Source organism: Protomyctophum bolini, assembly GCF_963924005.1.
Source record: "Protomyctophum bolini genome assembly, chromosome: 17".
NCBI classification, from domain to species: Eukaryota; Metazoa; Chordata; class Actinopteri; order Myctophiformes; family Myctophidae; genus Protomyctophum; species Protomyctophum bolini.
This window is the reverse complement of record NC_137878.1, coordinates 21,383,332-21,405,775: the sequence shown is the minus strand read 5'-3', so window position 1 is coordinate 21,405,775 and position 22,444 is coordinate 21,383,332. Positions and strand designations below refer to the sequence as shown.

General features: G+C 45.0%; 1 protein-coding gene across 1 annotated transcript in view; it reads left to right on the top strand.

The window, feature by feature from the left end:
- col9a2 (procollagen, type IX, alpha 2) overlaps positions 1-17,751 on the top strand; it is a 35,160-nt gene extending 17,409 nt beyond the window's left edge. Inside the window, exons 13-32 of the mRNA XM_080787744.1 lie at positions 506-559; positions 777-830; positions 1,355-1,408; positions 1,538-1,591; positions 1,773-1,826; positions 2,026-2,079; positions 2,186-2,239; positions 4,282-4,326; positions 4,868-4,921; positions 5,207-5,260; positions 6,731-6,784; positions 8,490-8,561; positions 8,949-8,984; positions 10,022-10,066; positions 10,356-10,388; positions 12,014-12,160; positions 12,762-12,816; positions 13,017-13,205; positions 14,998-15,075; positions 16,195-17,751. Of these exons, the coding sequence (XP_080643870.1) occupies positions 506-559; positions 777-830; positions 1,355-1,408; positions 1,538-1,591; positions 1,773-1,826; positions 2,026-2,079; positions 2,186-2,239; positions 4,282-4,326; positions 4,868-4,921; positions 5,207-5,260; positions 6,731-6,784; positions 8,490-8,561; positions 8,949-8,984; positions 10,022-10,066; positions 10,356-10,388; positions 12,014-12,160; positions 12,762-12,816; positions 13,017-13,205; positions 14,998-15,075; positions 16,195-16,391 (1,437 nt within the window). The 3' untranslated portion in view covers positions 16,392-17,751. The remainder of the gene's footprint in view (positions 1-505; positions 560-776; positions 831-1,354; positions 1,409-1,537; positions 1,592-1,772; positions 1,827-2,025; positions 2,080-2,185; positions 2,240-4,281; positions 4,327-4,867; positions 4,922-5,206; positions 5,261-6,730; positions 6,785-8,489; positions 8,562-8,948; positions 8,985-10,021; positions 10,067-10,355; positions 10,389-12,013; positions 12,161-12,761; positions 12,817-13,016; positions 13,206-14,997; positions 15,076-16,194) is intronic.
- Positions 17,752-22,444: the final 4,693 nt, after the last annotated feature.

Here is a 22,444-nt window from a genome sequence, read left to right as displayed (position 1 = left end):
CTCGCAAGCTGTTCTGTTCAAATAAATACAACTTCACACTTGCATGAAGTGAGCGTGCCGGCGCTCTTAGCATCATACATCATCGTACATCACATTCCGTGCTCAGCCAATCAGCTGAGCACATTCCCTGCTCATACAGACACACATACACACAAAGCTGTGCATACAGGAGCCGCTCAAAAACGCAGATAATTATAGCCCATTCATTTGATTGACATACTACCCGCTACCTCTTTTTATGTGTGAGTCATGAGTGTATTAACTCCAAGAACACGTATGCTACATCTCCATTATGGCATGGTCATGCAGATAATAGACAGAACCTGCACTGAATTATGTTTTATATGCCTTGTTGCTGTGCAACAAGGCATATAAAAAGCCTCCTATATACATTGCTGTGCTGAATGTTCTGTAGCTCCGCTAGGCTGCACCTGCTCTACAGCACAACGGGTGCACAATGAGAATGACTGATCAACCTGCTGTTGTCTCTCTCTCCTTCCCCCAGGGCACCAAGGGAGAACTGGGCATCTCCGGGGAGCAGGGCATCCCAGGACCTCCGGTACGCTGATGATGATTTATTGTTTTGCACACAGTAGATTGAGTAGAACCTAGTAGAAAAACCTAAAGCCGATGTTGTGTTGTGTTCCTATACTAAACAGCTTTTACTGACAGAATTGACGTGTCAATCCCTCGTTGCCCCAGGCTGCCGAAGCTGCAGTATATGTGATTTTGTTTTCTCATCCTTCTGTTTTTTTAATTTTTTACTTCCATCTCAGGGTCCAATGGGCTTGAGAGGCTACCCGGGAATGATGGGACCCAAGGGGGAGGCGGTGAGTGCCATGCATCAGTCTGTTTGTTACTTTCTGTCACATTTTCTCCATCCATAGCACACCTTCCAAACGCTCACGCCATTCCTCTTTTGGACATGAAGAACAGCCGTACTCTCCTCCCTCCTAGGCCAATGCCAAGAAAGGCTGAGCTAGGCCTGGCGCCTCTATACAAACATTATCCATTACCAGCAATGGGGACATATGGAAATGATGCTAACACAAATCTCTCCCCCACCCTAATGAGTCAGGGTTGCCTGGGTGCACGTTGCCTCCATCTGTAGTTAATGATCCGCGGTAGCCATCCGTCTTACTGTTAACATTAGCCACGTTAGCCAAGTTAGCGCCCCGGCTCAGAGCCAACGCAAGAGGAGTAGCTGGCTCTTTGTGTACCTCCCATTAGCAAAGTGAGTTAAGCGCTAATTACCTCTTTATCACAGTGAATTGTGGCCCCACCGTGAGTTAGCATCCTCCTTAGATCCCAAGTGATTGATAAGACTTTTGTTGTTGTTGTTGTTTCCCCTTAGGGGCCCCGTGGTTACAAGGGCATCGGAGGACCTGTTGGCATTCCTGGGCCACCAGTAAGTACTGACACACACACACACACACACACACACACACACACACACACACACACACACACACATACATACACGCACATGCGCACGCATGCACAATGGCTGCTATAATTGTCTCTCTCTTGTCTACAGGGCGAGGAGGGTCCTAAGGGACCACCAGGAGATGCAGGAGATAAGGGAGACCTTGTAAGTACAAGAACAAGTACTATTCTTCAAGGTTATTCTGTAAGGAGTGGGCGAGGCAGCAATAAGTCCTAACAATATCTTGTCTGGGCACTTGAACGATGATGATGATGATGATTAGGGTGATGATGATGAGCGTACTCATGACGGTCATAACGGTGATGAGTTGTGTGCGTTTCCGTAGGGCAACAGAGGCATCCAGGGCCCTCAGGGTGCTGTTGGCAAGAAGGGAGAGAATGTAAGTGAACGCCAAACACACACACACACACACACACACACACACACACACACACTCACACACACACACACACACACACACATACAAAATTGAAACAATGTTTCTGACTCATGGCAACGACATGCTCGGCAAAGGTTTGGCAATTGCACATTGCATCCATCTGCCTGTTTTCTTTTCTTTATCTTTTTTATTTTTTCAGGGCCTACCTGGTATTGATGGAAAAGATGGCACTCCTGGCGTCCCGGGGATCAAGGCGAGTGTTTTCTTTTGGGGCAAATTTGATGACAGTGATGCTAACAATGATGAGTTGCTTTCATCCTGTCTAAATGAGGAATGTGTTTCTTCTCTTCTCTCTGCAGGGCGGCCCAGGGAAGGCTGGCATGCCTGGTCCCGCCGGTCATCAGGGAACCGCGGTGAGTGTATTGTGTATTGTGTATGTGTGTGTGTGTGTGTGTGTGTGTGTGTGTTCTTAATTTAAACTTTGTGTCAGTAAAAATGAACATCACAGGTGCAGCATGGTGACGGTTGCATATCATGTTTTAGTTTTTTCCAAAAAAATATGTTTTAGCTAATTCAACATAAACAAGGTGGAACCAGGGCAGAAAGAGCCTGCTGGTTAGTCAGTCAGGGACCAATCAGAAGGCTGACCAATTGTGAATTGGACGCTTGCACGTCTGTAACATGCACTGAGAGTGTACAGTAAACATGGAACCAATTGGACCCTTGCGGGTCTGTAACTCAGAGTGTACAATTGGGACCGAATGGACCCTTGCGGGTCTGTAACTCAGTGTACAAATGGAACCGAATGGACCCTTGCGGGTCTGTAACTCTGAGAGTGTACAAATGGACCATTGCAGGTCTGTAACTCTGAGAGTGTACAAATGGACCATTGCAGGTCTGTAACTCTGAGAGTGTACAAATGGACCATTGCAGGTCTGTAACTCTGAGACTGTACAAATGGACCCTTGCAGGTCTGTAACTCTGACAGTGTACAATTTGTACACTCTCAATCGCCCCTCAAGGTTGTTTGTTGTGGTGATTGTTTAACTAAACAGCGCCGGCCCCACGTACACATGCAAACAAGCCTCGTCCGCATCAGCTCATTGTCGCCCAGACCACGTAAGAGGTCAGACTGCAGAGAGCTATTCCACTATTCAGCGGAGTCGGGAGCAGTCGGCAGAGAGAGAGGCAGGGAGGAGAACAAGCCAACAACACGGCCAGCCTGCTGCTGTGCATTTCTTTTTGCCTTGGGTCGGGTTTGTTTTCTGGGCAGTCATCCAGCTTTAACAATGACCCCCTCACCCGAGCTGTTTTAGAATTTAAACCACCTTGAAATAGCCCTCTCCCTCCCACCGCGAGCGATTTATCACCATCAAACCAGGTTGTATGAGAGTATAATATATGTGCGTGCATGTGCGTGTGCGCACACTTCCAGTTAGGCGTGTGTGTGTGGGTGGGTGACGTGCGTGTGCATGTGCACGCCATTGACCAAGGGGTAATGGAGCATGAGGTGCACACTCATGGTCCATGATTGTCACTGCCGTGTCACGGCTGCAGACTCACAACGTAACGTAGCCTGTCATATATCCTGCTGTCCTGTGGCAAAGCTCACATGCACGTACAGCGCGCGCACACACACACACACACACACACACACACACACACACACACACACACACACACACACATACACACACACACACACACACACACACACACATTCAGGACTATCACCGTAAGGCAATATTTCAAGCTATGACAGGGGCTGTCACATCAAACATGTGTTCTTCCTGTAGGTGTAATTGATATATAACCACGCACGCACGCACTTCCGTGCATTCGCAGTTTGCACACTGATTATCTTAACACAATTCCCGCCAGCATTAATGAATCCCTCGATAGCGTATTGCCAAGGTTTTATCACGCGTAACACTTACTTTGAAGATATATCCGTAATCGCATGTTACGATGACAAAATGCTGTGTGTGGTGTCATGACCAGTTGTTGTTCTCTCGGTCGGTGGTGGAAAAACCTGACCGCGCGTATCACAGCGCCTGCTACAGGCCGTTCCTTCCCCAGAAACGTCCCCTCAATGTCGTTTCTGAGATAGAGGGCTTTGAATGCAGCCTACTGTATACAATGCAAGTGGATGCACACACATCTTCAAAATGGCCACTGTCCCACTTGGTCTGTTGTGCTAATGAACGGTAGCTAACGATTCGATCGGATAAAAACATGGATTAAAGAATATAAACCCTGGAAAATCGAGAATTCCGGGTTTGGCAGGCTAGGGTACTAATCTTAATCTAACCCTACGGTTTCGCCGAGTTTGGTTAATGTTTTCATATATAGTAATTGCAATCTATTTAAACACAATACAGTCCTATAGGATACAAGTTCAATGCATTATTAACATTCTGCTAGCATGTTCTTATGTTGCTCATTGTGTTTTCAGGGCTTGCCTGGAAGCCCAGGAACAAAGGGCGGGCCTGGAGGGAAGGTAAGGCCATGAGGTGGCATACTGTATACACCTTTTTATTGCTTTTTCACTTTGTTGTTTACAGTGGTGGAAAAAAGTACTCCATTGTGTTACTAAAAGTGTCATTACTGCAATAAAGAAATGCTCTGTGAAAGTAAAAGTCCAGAATTAAAAATGTACTCAAGTAAACGTATAAAGTATACCAAAAGTATTGGCATCAAAATGTACTTAAAGTACCAACAGTAGAAAGTACTCACTATGAAGAATGTCAGATTTCCACGTCTTTGTGAGCTTGTAGATCACTTATTTTCAAATGGCTGAAGTGGTTAATGTATGTTTGATAATACAAATCAAACAAAGTAACAAACTACAAAGTAACTACTACTATAGTAACTATAATTGTAGTGAATAAAAGTACAATATTTGCCTCTGAGTAGAAGTAAAAGCACTGGAAATTGGAAATACTTGAGTATAAAGTAACTCAAATTTGTACATAAGTAGTAGTAGTACAGTGCACCACGGTGTGTTTCTTTACAACATCATTGTTCTTCTCTCTCGTCAGGGGGAGTCTGGACCCAGAGGTTTCGTTGGGTCGGCCGGCGCCTCAGGACCTCTGGTAGGAAAACACACACTAAACACCCCCGTCCTACGTGTGGGTACAGCAGATCAGATCTTGGGTCAACATGACCACTTAACCACAGGTCCTCCACCATCTCTTCACTTTCCTGACAACTAGAGCCCGAGAAATGCTATATGTTTTGGGGGGTCTGATGGCGATCCAGACCACCGACACAAAATACATAGCAATTTGACGAACTTACATTTGTTTAAAGTTTCTACGGTAGTTGAAAACATTTAACTTAAAAGCAAATAAAAACACTTTGACCTTTTTCTCGTATAGGGCGAGCCTGGTCTTCCTGGTGAAGCTGGTATGGAGGGTGTTCCTGGACCTAAGGTAAGGGGATGTAGAAATGTTCTGCAGACGTTGAATTCACAATTTAGGCATGTGGTAGATGCTCTGAATCCAGAGCGATTTACAGTAAGCAAGAACAAAAACATGGTAATACATCAAATACATCAAAATAGTCATCATGAATCATACATGAGCTAAGAACCTGGAATAGTGGAATATCTATATAATGAAACTATGCGTATATACTATCATTATTAAATTCAAGAACCGCTGTCTGTCTGTCTGTCTGTCCACTTCCGCATAGAGCAAAGTGCCTCCTCACAACGCCACAATGCACGGACAGCCTCACGGAACCTAGCGCCACACAGCCCTGTCCTCCAACCTCAATCTGCCCTGCATTACACACGCCAAACATTCTAACAATCATCTTAATTAAATTAAATTTGTGTCAAAAACAACTCTCCCCGCAAATCACGTGTCACCAGTGAAATGCATGTTGGGAGGGACACTGATTAATACTGGGACACAGTTTTCCACGCAACATTCCCCCTCCAACGCACCTCCCCTTTTCCACACCGCCCCCAGGCAGGCATCAGACCTAGCCCAAACATTTAGACTCTCGTAGAGGTTTTTTCAATTCTGACGAATTTCTCTACGAGAGTCTAAACAAGCTACACCCAAATATGGTCGCGCAGAGCAACGTTTGTGCCTCAAAATCACTCTTATCTTGTACAAATGCAAAATACAAACTGCTTTTTCGTTTGCCCCACTTGTCCGGTGGGTGTGCGTCAAACAATTACACACCGTATAGGACCGTAGTTTTCAATAAAAAAGGTATTTTAATCCACTCTGTCCATACTCTGTCTCGGAATCTGGCGGCCATCTTGGTTTTCTCTCCATTGTAAATGCGCAAGAGAACCCTGGCCGCTAGGGGCGCGGCCAATGTTTTGTTGCGCATTTACCGCATTTACAATGGAGGATTCCGAGACAGAGTGGATTCAAATACCTTTTTTATTGAAAACTACGGCCCTACGGTGTGTAATTAGCCTACTTTTGTGCCCAACCCAACTTCCCAACACCATCTGTAAACAATTCCCCCCTATCAGTAATGTGATCTATTACATCACATTACCCACACTGAACATCATTTGCTGTTCATATATTCAGAACGGGTAAGGACTAGTAGAGAGTAAAGCCTACATAAAATGCTATCTATGTTGCATAAGTTTAGCCTTTGCATACGCCTGTAAGGTTGCTGGGGCTATGGCAAGTGCTACGGCAAATGCTCATAAGTCAATTTGGTCATAAGTCTATGGTCATCATAAGTGTGTGGAAAAAAACAGTTACATAAATTAGGGCTGGGCGATATGGACTGTTCCATATCACGCTATTTTGGACCAAATACTGTGATATTGATAACGTGAATCGACATCCCCTGTCATCAGTGCATGACAAAGCTGCATTTTTTTTTTACTGCTACTACAGTATGTTGTTTCTGTCTCTTTCCTATAGGGTGACCGAGGTCAGAGAGGAAACGTTGGGCCACAGGGAATCGTGGGCAAGGCTGTAAGTTATTAGACCTATTATTTGTGCACAAATGTACATACTATATGTAGTGCGTGCGTACACGTGTGCGTGCATGTGCTTGTATATACACATGTACGCATGTGTATGTATTATACATTTTCATACCAGAATTAAAATGGTATTAAATGTATATGATACGTAGCTGTGAGAGAGTGAGTGCATTTTCCGGCAGTGGCACCTGCCGTGGAACACCCGCGGCAGTCGGTAGTGTTTCTCGGCGGCATCATATCAGTCCGACACTCTACCCCAAACCCTTACCCTAACCATAACACTCTACCCCAAACCCTTACCCTAACCATAACAGTCTACCCCAAACCCTTACCCTAACCATAACACTGTACCCCAAACCCTTACCCTAACCATAACACTCTACCCCAAACCCTTACCCTAACCATAACACTGTACCCCAAACCCTTACCCTAACCATAACACTGTACCCCAAACCCTTACCCTAACCATAACACTCTACCCCAAACCCTTACCCTAACCATAACACTCTACCCCAAACCCTTACCCTAACCATAACACTGTACCCCAAACCCTTACCCTAACCATAACACTGTACCCCAAACCCTTACCCTAACCATAACACTGTACCCCAAACCCTTACCCTAACCATAACACTCTACCCCAAACCCTTACCCTAACCATAACACTATACCCCAAACCCTTACTCTAACCATAACCGCAAGCACAACGCAACGCATGTCGGACCACACGCACTGCCACGGAAGCGAGCGGCAGTCGAGTGTCATAATCCCCCCCCAGTTTCCCCCGGCAGCTGCCGCCCCTTCTCCTGGCAGCGCCGCGGCTGTTGCTACGTGAAGCGTCGGCCTCGAGATGGAGCGGCGGTGGAGTGACATAATCCCCCGGCACATGCTGCCCCTCCCCCCTGGCAGCGCAGCGGCTGCTACCGGCAGTTGCGGCGTCTGGAGCGCGGCTGCCGAACGGACCGACAGAGCATCGGAACGGAGCTGTCATAATCCATCCACCTACTCCGGCAGCTGCCGGTCTCCCCCCGGCCTCATGCCGTTGCCAGATTATGCACTCGCTGCTTCTGACATAGCTTGCGGAGTTAGTTCAGTCAGATATACTCAAGCGGCTTCATGCTATGCTCAAGGGCCCGCATTATACTCAAGGGGTTAATATGCTGCATTACTATGTGGCTTTATACAGTGTTTGCAAGGCCCACATGTCATACGCTGATGTGGCAGTCAGCTGACCAATTGGGCGGGGTATTTGAGCTCACCTTCCTGCCTTCCTTCTGCATATGGTTCCTGGTTGTTGTTATGAGTTGTTTGCTCCCACCTTCCACCCCAGCACCACCGGTGGGCTCTGCTATTTCTGTTCCCCATGGGAGGTTGTTATTGTATAGTATCTGTCGCCCTGCTCTTAATGTTTAATGTTGGTGTTTAATTGTGCCGAGCAGGGAGGAAAATGTTGCCGAACGCCAAGATAAAACATTATATGCAAACTTGTATTTTCATTCTATAATAAATATTGGTTAAATCTATTTGTGAGTTATCTGACTGAAATGGGGCTTATGTGCTTAACCGTAATCATGTACCCACGAGAGGCAACTGTGACAAAACAGTTGCCGGGTAGAGCACGGCATGACATTATACATAGTTCATGTATTGTGCATTATGTGGTCTCACTGTCCATTCCTCATTTCTCCTCACAGGGAATCACCGGAATGAGAGGACCCATGGGCGTTCCAGGTCCTCAGGGCCTCACTGGAACCAAGGGCGACAAGGTGTGTGCGTGTGCGTGTGCGTGTGCGTGTGCGTGTGCGTGTGTGTGTGTGTGTGTGTGTGTGTGTGTATGTGCATGCACGTGTATTGATTGCAGGTATTTACTCAGTTTCATACCTTTATCCATTGGGGGCAGTGTTTACCCATAAATATCTCCCTCATAAATTGACAGAGAATCACTATTGGGGGCAGCATAAGCAATATAAATGATAATCTTACAGTCATCATCTCTCATGTTTTCCAGACAAAAGTGCATCTTTCTCACTTTGTTGGTCTGTGGCAACACAGGCTTGAATCAATATTGTGTCCTTGCCTCTCTTCCGTGTGTGACTTTGTGTTATAGATTACAGATTATTTGTGACTGTTGTACCATCTCTCTTCCCATGCAGGGCTTCCAAGGGAAAGTGGGTGGAAAGGGCGACTTTGTGAGTAGTGACCTTTCATGCATCTCAACTCCGTGCTGAAGTCAATCAGATAGTGTTGTTAAGGTCAACACACCTGTCCTTAAACGACCACACATGTCCTTATCTGACCAGGCCACACACACACATGCATGTACGCACACATGCACGCACACACACACACACACACACACACACACACACACACACACACACACGCGCACACGCGCGCACACACACACACACACACACACACACGCATACGCACACGCCTGTCCTTAACTGATCACACATGCCTGTCCTTAACACATTTTGTACATAATACGTCCTGAAACGTCATAAGGATTGGAACCGAGAGGTGCCTTAGACGTCTGTGGACGTCCTAGCGACGTCCAAACGACGCGGGCGAGATAATAATATTCAGAATAATTACTTTTTTTTTTTTTGGCATTTCGCTTTTCGCTTGCCGTATGCTAACGCTCTGTGAAACTATTAGCTTGTCATTGACTCCCATGTTAGCGCGGCGGAAAGAATGACTCGTATCTCCTCATCCAGGGCGCTCTCCGTGGTGATGAATGGATCGATATGCTGGCGCTGCGTTTCTGCTCCTCATCCGTCTCTCCCGCAAAATATGAACTCTTTTTGTAGCGTATATAAATATATTAAGATGATCGGAGATTGTGATGGCACTTTGTCAGTCAACTTTTTTAAGAAAGTATTTCCGGTTCATGGCTTTCAAAATGGAAGCGATCACTACTCTGGCGATTACTCCGGCGCAAGCAACGCCTTTATTTTGATGCAGTTCCGGTACTAAATGTGTTAAAGGGATATTTCACTTTCAAATACAATTCACATTAAATCATATATAAAATGAAAAAAGGAATGGAAAAATCACACACCCTAGCATTTGAATGCTCTTCTAAAGGGCGAGGGGGGGCCGTGATTTTCCCATTACTTACCATTGTTTCACTTTCAAATAAAAGTTTGAAAGTGAAATATCCCTTTAACTGACTACACACATGTCCTTAACCCACCTGTCTCTTTCTCTGTGTGTGCGTTAGGGTGACCCTGGTGTTGAGGGATTGGAAGGGGAGAAAGGTGAACCGGTAAGACAACCCCATTAACAAACCACAATGACAATGCTCAATCATTAATTCCTTTATTTCAGGAAACTTTTAATTCATGCTTATGTACTGTACAACTGTAGTCAACTGGAAATCAATTGCTGTGCAAATCACCTGCATTGTTGGAAAACAACCCCTTTTCATCGGAAAGCAGCCAATTACAACGATTTACCAGAACAGAACATCCTGTACAAATATAAGGTATCAAGGCAGTGAAAAGGTGTGTCCTCATCATAATAAATAAAAAGGTGTTTCTTCTTCCTCTTTTCAGGGTCTGTCTGGTGAACCCGGTCCCAAAGGACAGGTGAGCACAGTTTGAAACATGTTGAGAAGTATCTTTCCAACTTATTGACAGAAAGAAAGCATGGAGTTTGCTTTGTCTTACCTTAGATAGAGGATTGGGTGTAAGAATGATGGATCCTTCCTTATGCCTGACCTTGCGTTATTAGTCCCTCTTTTCCCTCCCTCCCTTCCCCATTCCTTCTTTCGTGGGTGTTCTACACAGTGTTATAACTGCTTTCCTTAACGCATTTTGGACGGAGGTCGATTAAAAAAAAAGGCTTCAAAATCCTACGCCACATTTTCCGACTTTTCAAAAATAGCAGACCTACAAGCTCATAGCGCGCCACTCGGTGGTGCGCTATGAGCTTGTAGATCTGCTATTTTCCAATAGCTAAAGCATAACATGATGCTTAAAACACCAAATGGGGTTCCCACCCAAAATGGGTTAATTACAGTAGATGAGCCGTGAAGCGATTGAAGTGAAACTGTTGGAATGAGGCTGCCTGTTTGTCTGTCTGTGTACTGCATGTATTTATGTCACTCGGCCTGAAATGAGTCACTGTACTTGGTAAGGCCATGAAACCTCATGCATTGGATGTCTGCAAGTGCACATATGAGTGAGGAGTCTGCTATGAACACAACACGAGATATATAGCTAGATAGCTATAAACAACACGAGATATATATATATATAGTTAGATAGCTATAAACACAACACGAGATATATATATATAGTTAGATAGCTATAAACACAACACGAGATCACAACACTGGTATCGGCTAACACAGAAATGGTGGTATCGGGATCGGATCGGGTTATTAGCATATTCTTGCACTCAACGTCTGAACTATTGGTCGTAGAATGGATGGGCATGTGTCTCAACTATGTACCCTTTTAGAATGGATGGGCATGTGTCTCAACTATGTACCCTTTTAGAATGGATGGGCATGTGTCTCAACTATGTACCCTTTTAGAATGGATGGGCATGTGTCTCAACTATGTACCCTTTTAGAATGGATGGGCATGTGTCTCAACTATGTACTCTTTTAGAATGGATGGGCATGTGTCTCAACTATGTACCCTTTAGAATGGATGGGCATGTGTCTCAACTATGTACCCTTTTCCTATCAAGGCCTATTATTTATTTGGCCATTTGAGCCACGGACCACCATCTGGTGACAGTTAGACTCTCTGACCCAAAAGAAAATAACAATTCTTCTACATTCTCTAATTGTGTAGACTTGTAAATAAGGTAATGCAGTCGTTTAACAATAATTTAACTCTTGGGAGTTTAAGATCTAATAAGGGTCTATTTGGTTACTAACTCCTATATAGCTGGGGACCACCTGGTACCCCTCAAGGACCACGGGTGGAAAACCACTAATGTACACCATGTTGCCCTTGTTCGTTCGTACCTTGTTTTGTTTCCAATGTTCAATTTCCTTCAGTGCTCCCTACGGCCTTCTAACATACTTTTCCTCTGGTCTTGCAACTCCATCTATTAACTATTACCCCTCGTGCTCTCCTTCTCTCTCTCTCTCCTTCTCTCTCTCTCTCTCTCTCTCTCCTCTCTCTCTCTCTCTCTCTCTCTCTCTCTCTCTCTCTCTCTCCTCTCTCTCTCTCTCTCTCTGGCTGCTTCTCCACAGCAAGGAGTGCGGGGTGATCCTGGACACAATGGCCCCACGGGTGACTCTGGCAAACCAGGAGACCAGGGCCCAGCGGGTCTACCTGGCCCGAGAGGGCTCAACGGGGAGAGAGGTGTAGCCGGCAAGTCAGGCATCCAGGGATCATCGGTGGGTTTGGGGAGACTGCTACCGACTACTAATATCTGGTCTGATATACCTTGGTCCAGTGTGTTTTGTGGAGATAGTGTAAAGCTCCCTCCCTCTCTCCTGTATATTGGTCAGACCAATATATTAAAATTGGCCTAAAGGAGGGGAACACCATAAACAAACTCCATACGCCCATATATAGGCAAGAGTCTTAGACTATGGTCACGTCACTCTGACTCAGACATAACCATAAACATACCCGATATACTGTAAAGGCATTTTGCGGTTGTCTATGCACATAATATGATCATCATAAATCTCCATATATGGGCACAAAAAGAACACAGAGGTACAATGTGTACTCGACACACTATGACTCAAACATATCGGCCAGACCACTACGTAGGTGTGAGGCCGCATAGCTGCCCGAACTCTCCATGATACAGCCCTAGTGATACAAAACCCATGTAAGCCAGATGTATATCTAGTCGTACAATGCTGAATAGTGGAGAATAGTAGATCTGCAAGCTCACAGCGCGTCACATCAGCTTGTAGATCTGCTATTTTCACTATAATTGAAATATGGCTTGAGATGCTCATCCCCGTTCGTTTCTCTCCACAGGGCCGAGACGCGTCAGACCAGCATATTATAGAGGTGGTGCTGAAGATGCTGCAGGGTGAGCAGCAAGACTATCCCAATATCTATCTTTGATGTCAAATTAGTCCCATTTGATGAGCTCATTTACCAAAACCACTTTAATCCCAAGCTTCCCAAGCAATCACGTTGGCTCTCGTCAAACGTAATTTCATCTAAATCATTTTATTTATTTATTTTTCCACTATGAAATAATGTGCCCGCTATGTCTTCCTTTCTCAGAGAGGCTAGCGGCAGTAGCAGTGAGCGCTAAGAGGGCAGCGTTGGGAGGAGCGGGCGTCATGGGACCCCCTGGCCCTCCTGGGCCCCCGGGGGCCCCTGGCTCCCAGGGACCGCACGGCCTCAACGGGGCTCGCGGCATCCCCGGCATGTTCGGAGGACATGGGCAGATCGGAAACACCGGACTCAAAGGTAGATGTGTGTGCTTGAAGAAGCTATCGGAGCATTTACACGACATTGTCCGCTGTAGTGGAGTGTGTGTAGCGAGGCTGTTTGTGTGAGTGCCATGATTTTTGTATTGTATATGAGGTGACAGTACTTTGTTAGACCCATTGGTGTGGTTGCTGTGTGCAATGATGTCTTCCCTTTGTATTTAGAGGCTGAAACCTTGACACCACTTGAGCCCTGATATAGTGACATCACAATATCATCCCCTCCCCTAACCCCTCCTCCTTTATCATCCGCACCCAACAGCTGTTGGGTGGATCACCACCCATAACCACCCACCAGGCAAACCAGACATATTTAATGAACTGGTGGACGTGTCTTTGTATTTAACAAATACTGTACACTGTTTTGAAAAACCTTCCCCCTTATATAATAACCAGTAAGACGCCTAAGGGCGACCTAAGCGCGGCCTCGCCCTCTAAAGGTCACGTGTACGCATCCACCTCGTTGACGGCAGACTGCAGGGCGAGCACTAGCGCTTTGGCATGGGGGGTCAGATCAACATGGAATGAATTCTGTTCTGGCCATATAAGGAGCATGTCTTGAGTGTACAGGGTTTGCTGAGATCAACATATGGAATGTCAGAACAGGTCAGCTCCATACATAGAGATCCAAGGTTGGTAGCGGGGACATTCTCTTGAGTGTACAGGGTTTGATGAGGTCAGAACAGGTCAGCTCCATATATGGAGATCTAAGGTTGGACATTCTCTTGAGTGTACAGGGTTTGATGAGGGCCAGGCCTTAATTTTCGAGCCTGTTGAGAACTCTAGTTTTTGCCGGCTGCCGGGCGCGGCTGCACTAAAGACTTTTAGGGCAGGCCCGTCTAGAGTTTGAATGGACAGGTATCAGAATAATAATACCATGATGATCATGTTTTAGGGTGGGGGAAAAAATCACGGCAATCCACTTAAACCAGATTGTTTTTCAGTTGACCGGCGTCCTCCCCGGGGTCTGATACTTATTTCAGTAGTCTACACCTCTCTTTGCCCCAGAATAGTGATGCTAGCCTTCATGTTCACCCACCCACCCACCCGCTCACCCACCCACCCACCCACCCAACTGCTCGACCAACCCACCACCCGCTCACCCACCCACCCACCCACCCAACTGCTCGACCAACCCACCACCCGCTCACCCACCCACCACCCACCCAACTGCTCACCCACCCGCTCACCCACCCACCCACCCACCCAACTGCTCGACCAACCCACCACCCGCTCACCCACCCACCACCCACCCAACTGCTCACCCACCCGCTCACCCACCCACCACCCACCCAACCACTCGACCAACCCACCACCCGCTCACCCACCCACCACCCACCCAACTGCTCACCCACCCGCTCACCCACCCACCACCCACCCAACCACTCGACCAACCCACCACCCGCTCACCCACCCACCACCCACCCAACTGCTCACCCACCCACCCACCCGCTCACCCACCCACCACCCACCCAACCACTCGACCAACCCACCACCCGCTCACCCACCCACCACCCACCCAACTGCTCACCCACCCACCCACCCGCTCACCCACCCACCACCCACCCAACCACTCGACCAACCCACCACCCGCTCACCCACCACCCACCCACCCAACTGCTCACCCACCCACCCACCCGCTCGCCCACCCGCCCACCCACCCGTCAAAGCCATCTGGCGGCTATACTGCCTTTCACCCTCTCCTTTTGCGAAGTTTGAGAGGACATACATTGTCAGGTTTGAACATTCAAACGTGCCTTCCCCTCCCCCAGGAAAGAGAGGACTGAAGGGAGATAGAGGAGATCCTGGCAAACCACACCCAGGGGCACCTGGACCTCCAGGAATACCAGGTAAGCACTCCCACAAAAAGTCAATTTATGTGGATCTCGGGATTTGCGTAGGAACAGCGTGGTTCCAGTGAAGTTCAGACTTCAGGTGCCTCAGTCATTTATGATGTCAGTCAGTTGTCTATGATTATCAGATTACTTATGATTAAGTATAAAATGTCAAAGAACAAACACCACTGATCCAGCAGACACTCACAAATACACACAGACACGCTCGTAGACCAGTGTTGACCAGCACATTTCTATTTAGTTTTAGTCAGTCTTTTGATCAAAATTCCATTCGATTTTCGTCACATTTTAGTCATCTGAAATGGTTTAGTTTTAGTCAAATAAATATAAGATTTACATATTACAGATACAGATTTTGTCAACATAAACTTATTTTGGCGGGCCTTGTTGGCATCGTAATGTCTGATTGTACACTTGGTTACATGCTGAAAATAGCGGAAACAGCCATTCTACTGAATGAGTTCTGCTGGATGTTTTCTCCACTAAGATTTTAGTCTAGTTTGAATTTGTTGATGAAATTGTCAATACATTTGGTCCTATTTCTTGTCATGATAGCTTAGATTTAATTTTGTCAGTGAAAAAAGGTAATCAACGTCATAGTTTAAGTCAACGAAATTAACCCTGTCGTAGACGGGTGGACTCTTGCAGAGTGAAACCGCAAAAAAGGAAATGGCTAAGCTAAGAAATAAAATATGGCTACAATACTAATGCCACAGGCAGGCCTAAGGGGGTGGGCGGGGTTCCCCGGACCACTGGTTGAAAACAAATGTAAAATAGTACGCGCACACACGCACGGAGAGGCCAGGGAGAGAGAGGCTTGTACAGTACAGTACCGTAGTAACAGCACCACTCAGTTCAGACAGGTCTGATTTTGTACTTACATGAACGTATGAATGTAGAAGTACTCTGTTACGAGTAAAAGTTCGGAATTAAAGTAAAATTGAGTAAAAAATTTAGTAAAAAAAAGAATGTTATCAAAATGTACTTAAAATGCCCAAAGTAAAAGAAGACTATTATGCAGAATGTCCCATTTGAAATTGTGGAATGTATGACCTAAGTAAATATTTTTATGAAAACACTGCATTCAAATAAATGCATTTTCCAACTCCGCAGGTCCTGCCGGTATTGACGGCGTGGCTCGGGACGGCCGGCCCGGCGAGAGAGGACCTCAGGGCTCGGCCGGAGAGGCCGGTCTCCCAGGTAAGGCGGGTCCCACAGGCCTCCCAGGGTTCTGCGAGGCGGCCATGTGTCTGGCCGCGTCAGCCTACACCTCCCCGAGACTACAGGAGGCTGGCAGGATCAAAGGATAGAGGTGAGGAGCTTCCCTTTATCCGACCAACACCTGCGGACAAGAGCGCGCGCAAAAGAGAAATGGAGAGATCAAGGGAGTTATGGACAGAGAGAGAGAGCGAGAGAGAGAGACCACTCTTTTTGGTTGGATAACATCGAGAGTGAGGGGTGGGGGTCATATTAACGATGACTGACGTTGCCCCCCTGTCCCCTTCCCCGTCCTCGTCCAGAAACAAGCATTCTGATTCTTACCGGTTCTGACGACCGGTGGGACGTACTCTGATATTAAAGCATCTCCATCAGCCGGCAGCCCACAGCCACCTGCATTCACGATGTCCTGCTATCGGATTGGATCAGGTCAGTGTCAGTCACCTCTAAAAATCCCACCCCTCCCAGAGGATTGAAAGGGGGGGGCAGGACATGCCATAATTGCATTCCCTTTTCAATAATAGTATTTATGGGCTGTGAGGAACAGAAAACTAACTTTGAGTCAATTGGAAGGTACCCATTATTTTACCACGGTCACTTCAATAATATGGTTTTATATCTAAAATATTTTGAAATCACAATGTCCCTGCCTATCATGTGACATCGCACCAGCTGCCTTAAAAGTGTACAACAAGGAACAATAAATGATTGCAATCCATGTACTGTACCTGTATGTACCTTTATAGGATGTTCTGTTGATGAATGGATTCTTCTGTAAGCTTAACCCATTTAGGCCTGACGTCGAAATTAAAAAATCGTTCCCTCTGAAAGAATATATAGCTTTTTTATCTCTTCCTCTTGTTGAATGGTAACAGAATATCCCGATGGGCACTCCCATCTCCCACAATGCAGTGCTGTAAATCTTTTTGTAAATGTGTGTTGATTATTATGTAGAGGAAAAGGAATGGGTTACGATGTGCACCGACAAAGATCCTGTGTTAATGAATTCAATCAGTGATATAAAAACAATTCTACAGAAGTAACTGCTTCCAAAACCAATCAGCCACAGTAAGAATGTGTGTCCTATGCCACTGTCAACTTTCCACAGGGTTTCAACTCTTTTCTAAGATAATGACTGATTATATTCATTAACAGACGCTATTTATTGTTCTTCAAATGTAAAGAAAGTGTTTATTATTTTTTTCTTATTTTCTTCTTTTTTTTGTTTTGTTCGTTTGTTTTTTCCTGGTCAACCCAAATCAATAAAGAGGAACCTTTTGTAAAATCCAATGTTCTTCTGTATCATATGGGGAATGACAAAAAGAAAAATCTTAAACTAAGCTCAGCTCCTCGCTTTTTCATTTAATCTGTCGAAAGTTTTTGGCCATATCCGTCCTATTATCTTTTGGTGCCTGCAATAAAATCTCTTACTCCCAAAGCTGCAGAGGCTCAGCTTTTGTCAGACTTTCTTTCTCTGCCAGGGCCAAAAGTTCTAACTGTATGTGAGAATAAATTGAAAAGTTTGATTCCTGAGATTTTCCCCCCAAAAAACATTAACTTAATTATTTAAAAAAATGGTACGGGATATCTTGGTTGACATGAAATACATGAAAAGTCTTAGGTGATAGTGTGTAGGCTAGCTCACTGTTTTAAGACACTTGTCTGCATTGCAAGATCTGTAGGTTGTGTGTTCAAATCCCACTAGGCCTGTTCTGCTCTTTATTCAGAAGCATGTTTTGAAGACATCCAGAAACTACACTTTAAAGTACTGCAACGTGCAAGCATGTCCTTCGTGGATAGGCTTAGGCTACCACTCTAAACAGGCTTAGGCTACCACTCTAAACAGGCTTAGGCTACCACTCTAAACAGGCTTAGGCTACCACTCTAAACAGGCTTAGGCTACCACTCTAAACAGGCTTAGGCTACCACTCTAAACAGGCTTAGGCTACCACTCTAAACAGGCTTAGGCTACCACTCTAAACAGGCTTAGGCTACCACTCTAAACAGGCTTAGGCTACCACTCTAAACAGGCTTAGGCTACCACTCTAAACAGGGCCAATGCAGGTTCAATCCAGCCACGGCAGTGATACTCATCAATTCTCAATCAGTCCACAAGAACACTTCTCGGCCATCTCGGTCATTGCCTGTTTACTGACCACTAGCATACCAGAGCTAATCGATGTAGCAGTAAAAGACAAGTACTGTATACTTATATACTGTTTTGTGTTCTATATCTATAAATGCACCATGTCTCTGTACGTCATGTCTGTCTGTACGTACGTGTGTACGGCTGTAATCCACGTAACTCGTGAACCGTTCGCCCCACCGACACACGCATTCCAAACCCCCTCCAGGGAGACCCACGGTTGTCCAGAACCGTCTCAAAAGGTTACTTACTCACAATTAAGTGTATGTGCACAATTGTTGTTTTGCTTTTATTTTATGTTATGTACTTTTATTGAGAGAAGCCAATTCCAGTTGTGTTTTGTTCAAACTATAGTAATAGTAGTTACTGAGTCACGTCACCAGGGGGAGATCGCACTAGGGTGAGCATGGTTTGTGTGTTGACCCTTCCGTTCCTCCGACAGGTTGCAGCCTGCTTTGAAGAAAGCAACATAACACAGGACATATCTTCTGCCATCAGGCAACTCAATCGTGAGGCCTGTAACACTTCTCTTCCCAGAGAAGAGCAGTTAGGGGCTTGACACATTGCCAGGACCAGGATTCAAACCCTGGACCTTCGGCTTGCAAGGTAGCCTCCCTACCCATTCAGGTTCCTCTTCTTATCTAGCTTGGGCACCATTTCATTTAGGGTATATGATCCTGTCGGGAGCAGATGATAGGCGACAGGCAGGAACAACGGGGCGTCAATTTCCTTTTCCCTCAAACCAATTTTTCTCAATAAAAGCTACAGGCTACGAGAGCTTTTATTGAGAAACCTTGGTTAACTTAACTTAAACGCCCAATGCATTCTCAATGGCAAGTTAAATAACTCAGAAACTACAAAACATTTCAAAGTAAAAAGTTCCAGCATGTGTCTCCACAGTAAGCTGAATTATAAAAAGTGTGAATGGAGTTTCTGGGTGAAAGTGCTTTTTTGACGTGCCAGTGTCTGCCATTGAGCCCCATTGTACATTTCTCAAATTTGGAAGCACTATATTTCTAAAACTATGAAACATTTCAAAGATTCCTTTTCAGGCACACATGTCCATCGTAAGATGAACCTAAATAGGTTTGTAATGGGGTTTCTAGGTGTAAGTAAGTACCGGGTATGTAGGACTAGTAGCATGCCAAAGTTTGTGCTATTGCCATAGAGAATGCATTGGGCGTTTAAGATAAATATCTCAGAAACTACAAAACATTTCAAAGTAAAAAGTTCCAGCATGTGTCTCCACAGTAAGCTGAATAATAAAAAGTGTGAATGGAGTTTCTAGGTGAAAGTGATTTTCACTTATATTTTGTTCCTTTTGAGATTTTTCCTCTCTGGTCAAAACGAAAAGAGAGAAAAACTAAAAGAATAACATTTTCTATGAGAGATTTTACATTTTCACTTGTCCTCTTTTTTCCCCCTTTGACCTAAATAGCCACTACCTCTGTGCAAAACATGACATGGAAAACGAGAACATTTTGAAGAAACCAGATGTTAAATCATCGGAGCAATTTAAAAAAATTAATTTTTGTAATGAATTGTATAGAGAAAAGACAAAAACATTGTTCCATTTCACCAGTGCCAACTGTTTGTTGTTTGAGACTTTGAGCGGGGAAGGTAATACTCAAAGTTTTTTAAAGAACGGTACCAATGTTGTCTTGATGACAGTTTGGTTGTGTGAGGCAGATTTATTATTGCACAGTTTGTGTACAGCAGCAAGTGTTACAATGTCAATACCTGGCAACCGCAGTATTTTCATGGTGTTAGAAGGACTTCTCCTTAGCCTTATGTTACTGTTAGCTCTGGTCCATAGTGTTAACACTATGTTACTTATAGCTCTGGTCCATAGCGTTAAGCCCAAACCACACCATAGTTGCAACTACTTACGACAAAACTGTTTTAAGGTCAACCACACCAATATAGCCTACTCCTTGATTTGCAAGGAGTTGCATTGGTGCCGTTGACCTTTAAACGCTTCTGTTGCAAGGTTCGGACTTGGTGTGGTTGGGACTTTAGAAGGACTTCTCATTAATGCTATACATTATGTGACATAGCGTTATGGAGAACTCCTTTTAACGGACCAGAGCTATAAGTACCATAGCATGGGGGAGAAGTCCATAAGGAGAAGTCCTTCTCCTTATGGACCAGAGCTAGTATTTTTCCATATAATTTCCTCACAGAACAATGTTCATGAAATGATTGTGTTGTCTTCCTTGCACAGAACCCTTTTTTATTGTTTTTTAACGGTGTGGCGTATGCACATACGCCGTGAGATGTAAAGCAGGTCGATGTATGTTTGGCTTTTTGTCACATCCTAATGTGATGTTTTTAGGGAAAACTCCCTGTCCATTTTCAACCTAGATTGATCCCATTGTTCTGATAGTGTATGTGTGGAGATACATGTTATCAAGTGGTATAAAGTTACTACACTAAAAAGTTAGCCTCGTTTCTCATCATTTTGGACCATGGGCTATAGCCCATATCGTACGGCATACTATAGCGCGCCGTTTTTCATCATTTCATCAAAAAATGATAAAAAAATTCCGCAATTTCCGCAATTTCTGAAATTACCATTTCCGCAATTTCCGCAATTCCGCAATTTGACAAAAACGATGGGTTATAGCCCATGTTTTTTGAAATTTTGAAAAACAAAGTTATCCTCGTTTCTCATCATTTTGGACCATGGGCTATAGCCCATATCGTACGGCAGTGATACTCAACCTCAGGCCCGCGGGCCACATCAGGCCCGCGGGACCATTATGACTGGCCCACCAATGAAAATCTAAAAAAAAGAAGAAAAAAAAATCTGGAAAATGAAATAAAAATAAATAAATCTGAATGAAGTTATCTTTAATTACATTATTATAAGTAATACTATTAGAGTTGTACTATTACTCGAACGAAAATAAAAGCTTGGGAGGGGGGGGGGGAGATGCAATGCGGAAATGGAAATTGCGGAAATTGCGGAAATGGAAATTGCGGAAATGGTAATTGCGGAAATTGAGGAAATTGCTCTTCACTTATAGCTATCTATTTTCAGGTAGATTGTTTTATTTTACTCAGTCAGCCATATCACTACTCATTTTTTTTCATGAAAAAGGTCATAGCTGGGTAATCTATTTTCAGGCAAATAAAATACTATTTTTATTGTATTTTATTTTACTCAGCCATAACAATTTATTTTCTGTTAACCAACTTGCTGGCTGGCAGGCAGGCAGGCAGACAGCTACTCATAGACAGGCAGACAGACAGACAGCTACTCATGGAGAATTGGACAGGCAGGCAGTCAGACAGCTACTCATAGACAGGCAGACAGACAGCTACTCATGGAGAATTGGACAGGCAGGCAGACAGCTACTCATGGACAATTGGACAGGCAGGAAGGCAGACAGCTACTCATAGACAGACAGACAGCTACTCATGGACAATTGGACAGGCAGGAAGGCAGACAGCTACTCATAGACAGACAGACAGCTACTCATAGACAATTGGGCAGGCAGGCAGACAGCTACTCATAATAATAATAATAATAATAATAATAATAATGAATTTTATTTATAATGCACTTTTCATTCACAAGGAATCTCAGAGTGCTAGCCTACTATTATCACTCCATTCAACCACCTCATTTACTTTACTAATAGATAGACATACCAACCAAAACCCAACCTTTATTCATTGCAGCCAGCAACACCTTCCTGGATCTCAGCCAACTCCCTCCCCAGGAGTGGGGCACCCTCCCACACTGTCAGGAAATCCCAGTGGGAACTGTAACTGACTTGACTAACATTCCGTTCACCACAGCAAATCCTCCTCCTCCTCCTCCTCCTCCTCCTCCTCCTCCGACCGACAGCAATGTGAACCGATTAATTATGTTGAACTGTCCATCAACTGTCTGTCTGTCTGTCTGTCTGTCTGTCTGTCTGTCTGTCTGTCAGTCGTGTGTGCGCGCGCATGCGTGCGGCTTCCTTCCACACAGCTGTGATCCATACACTC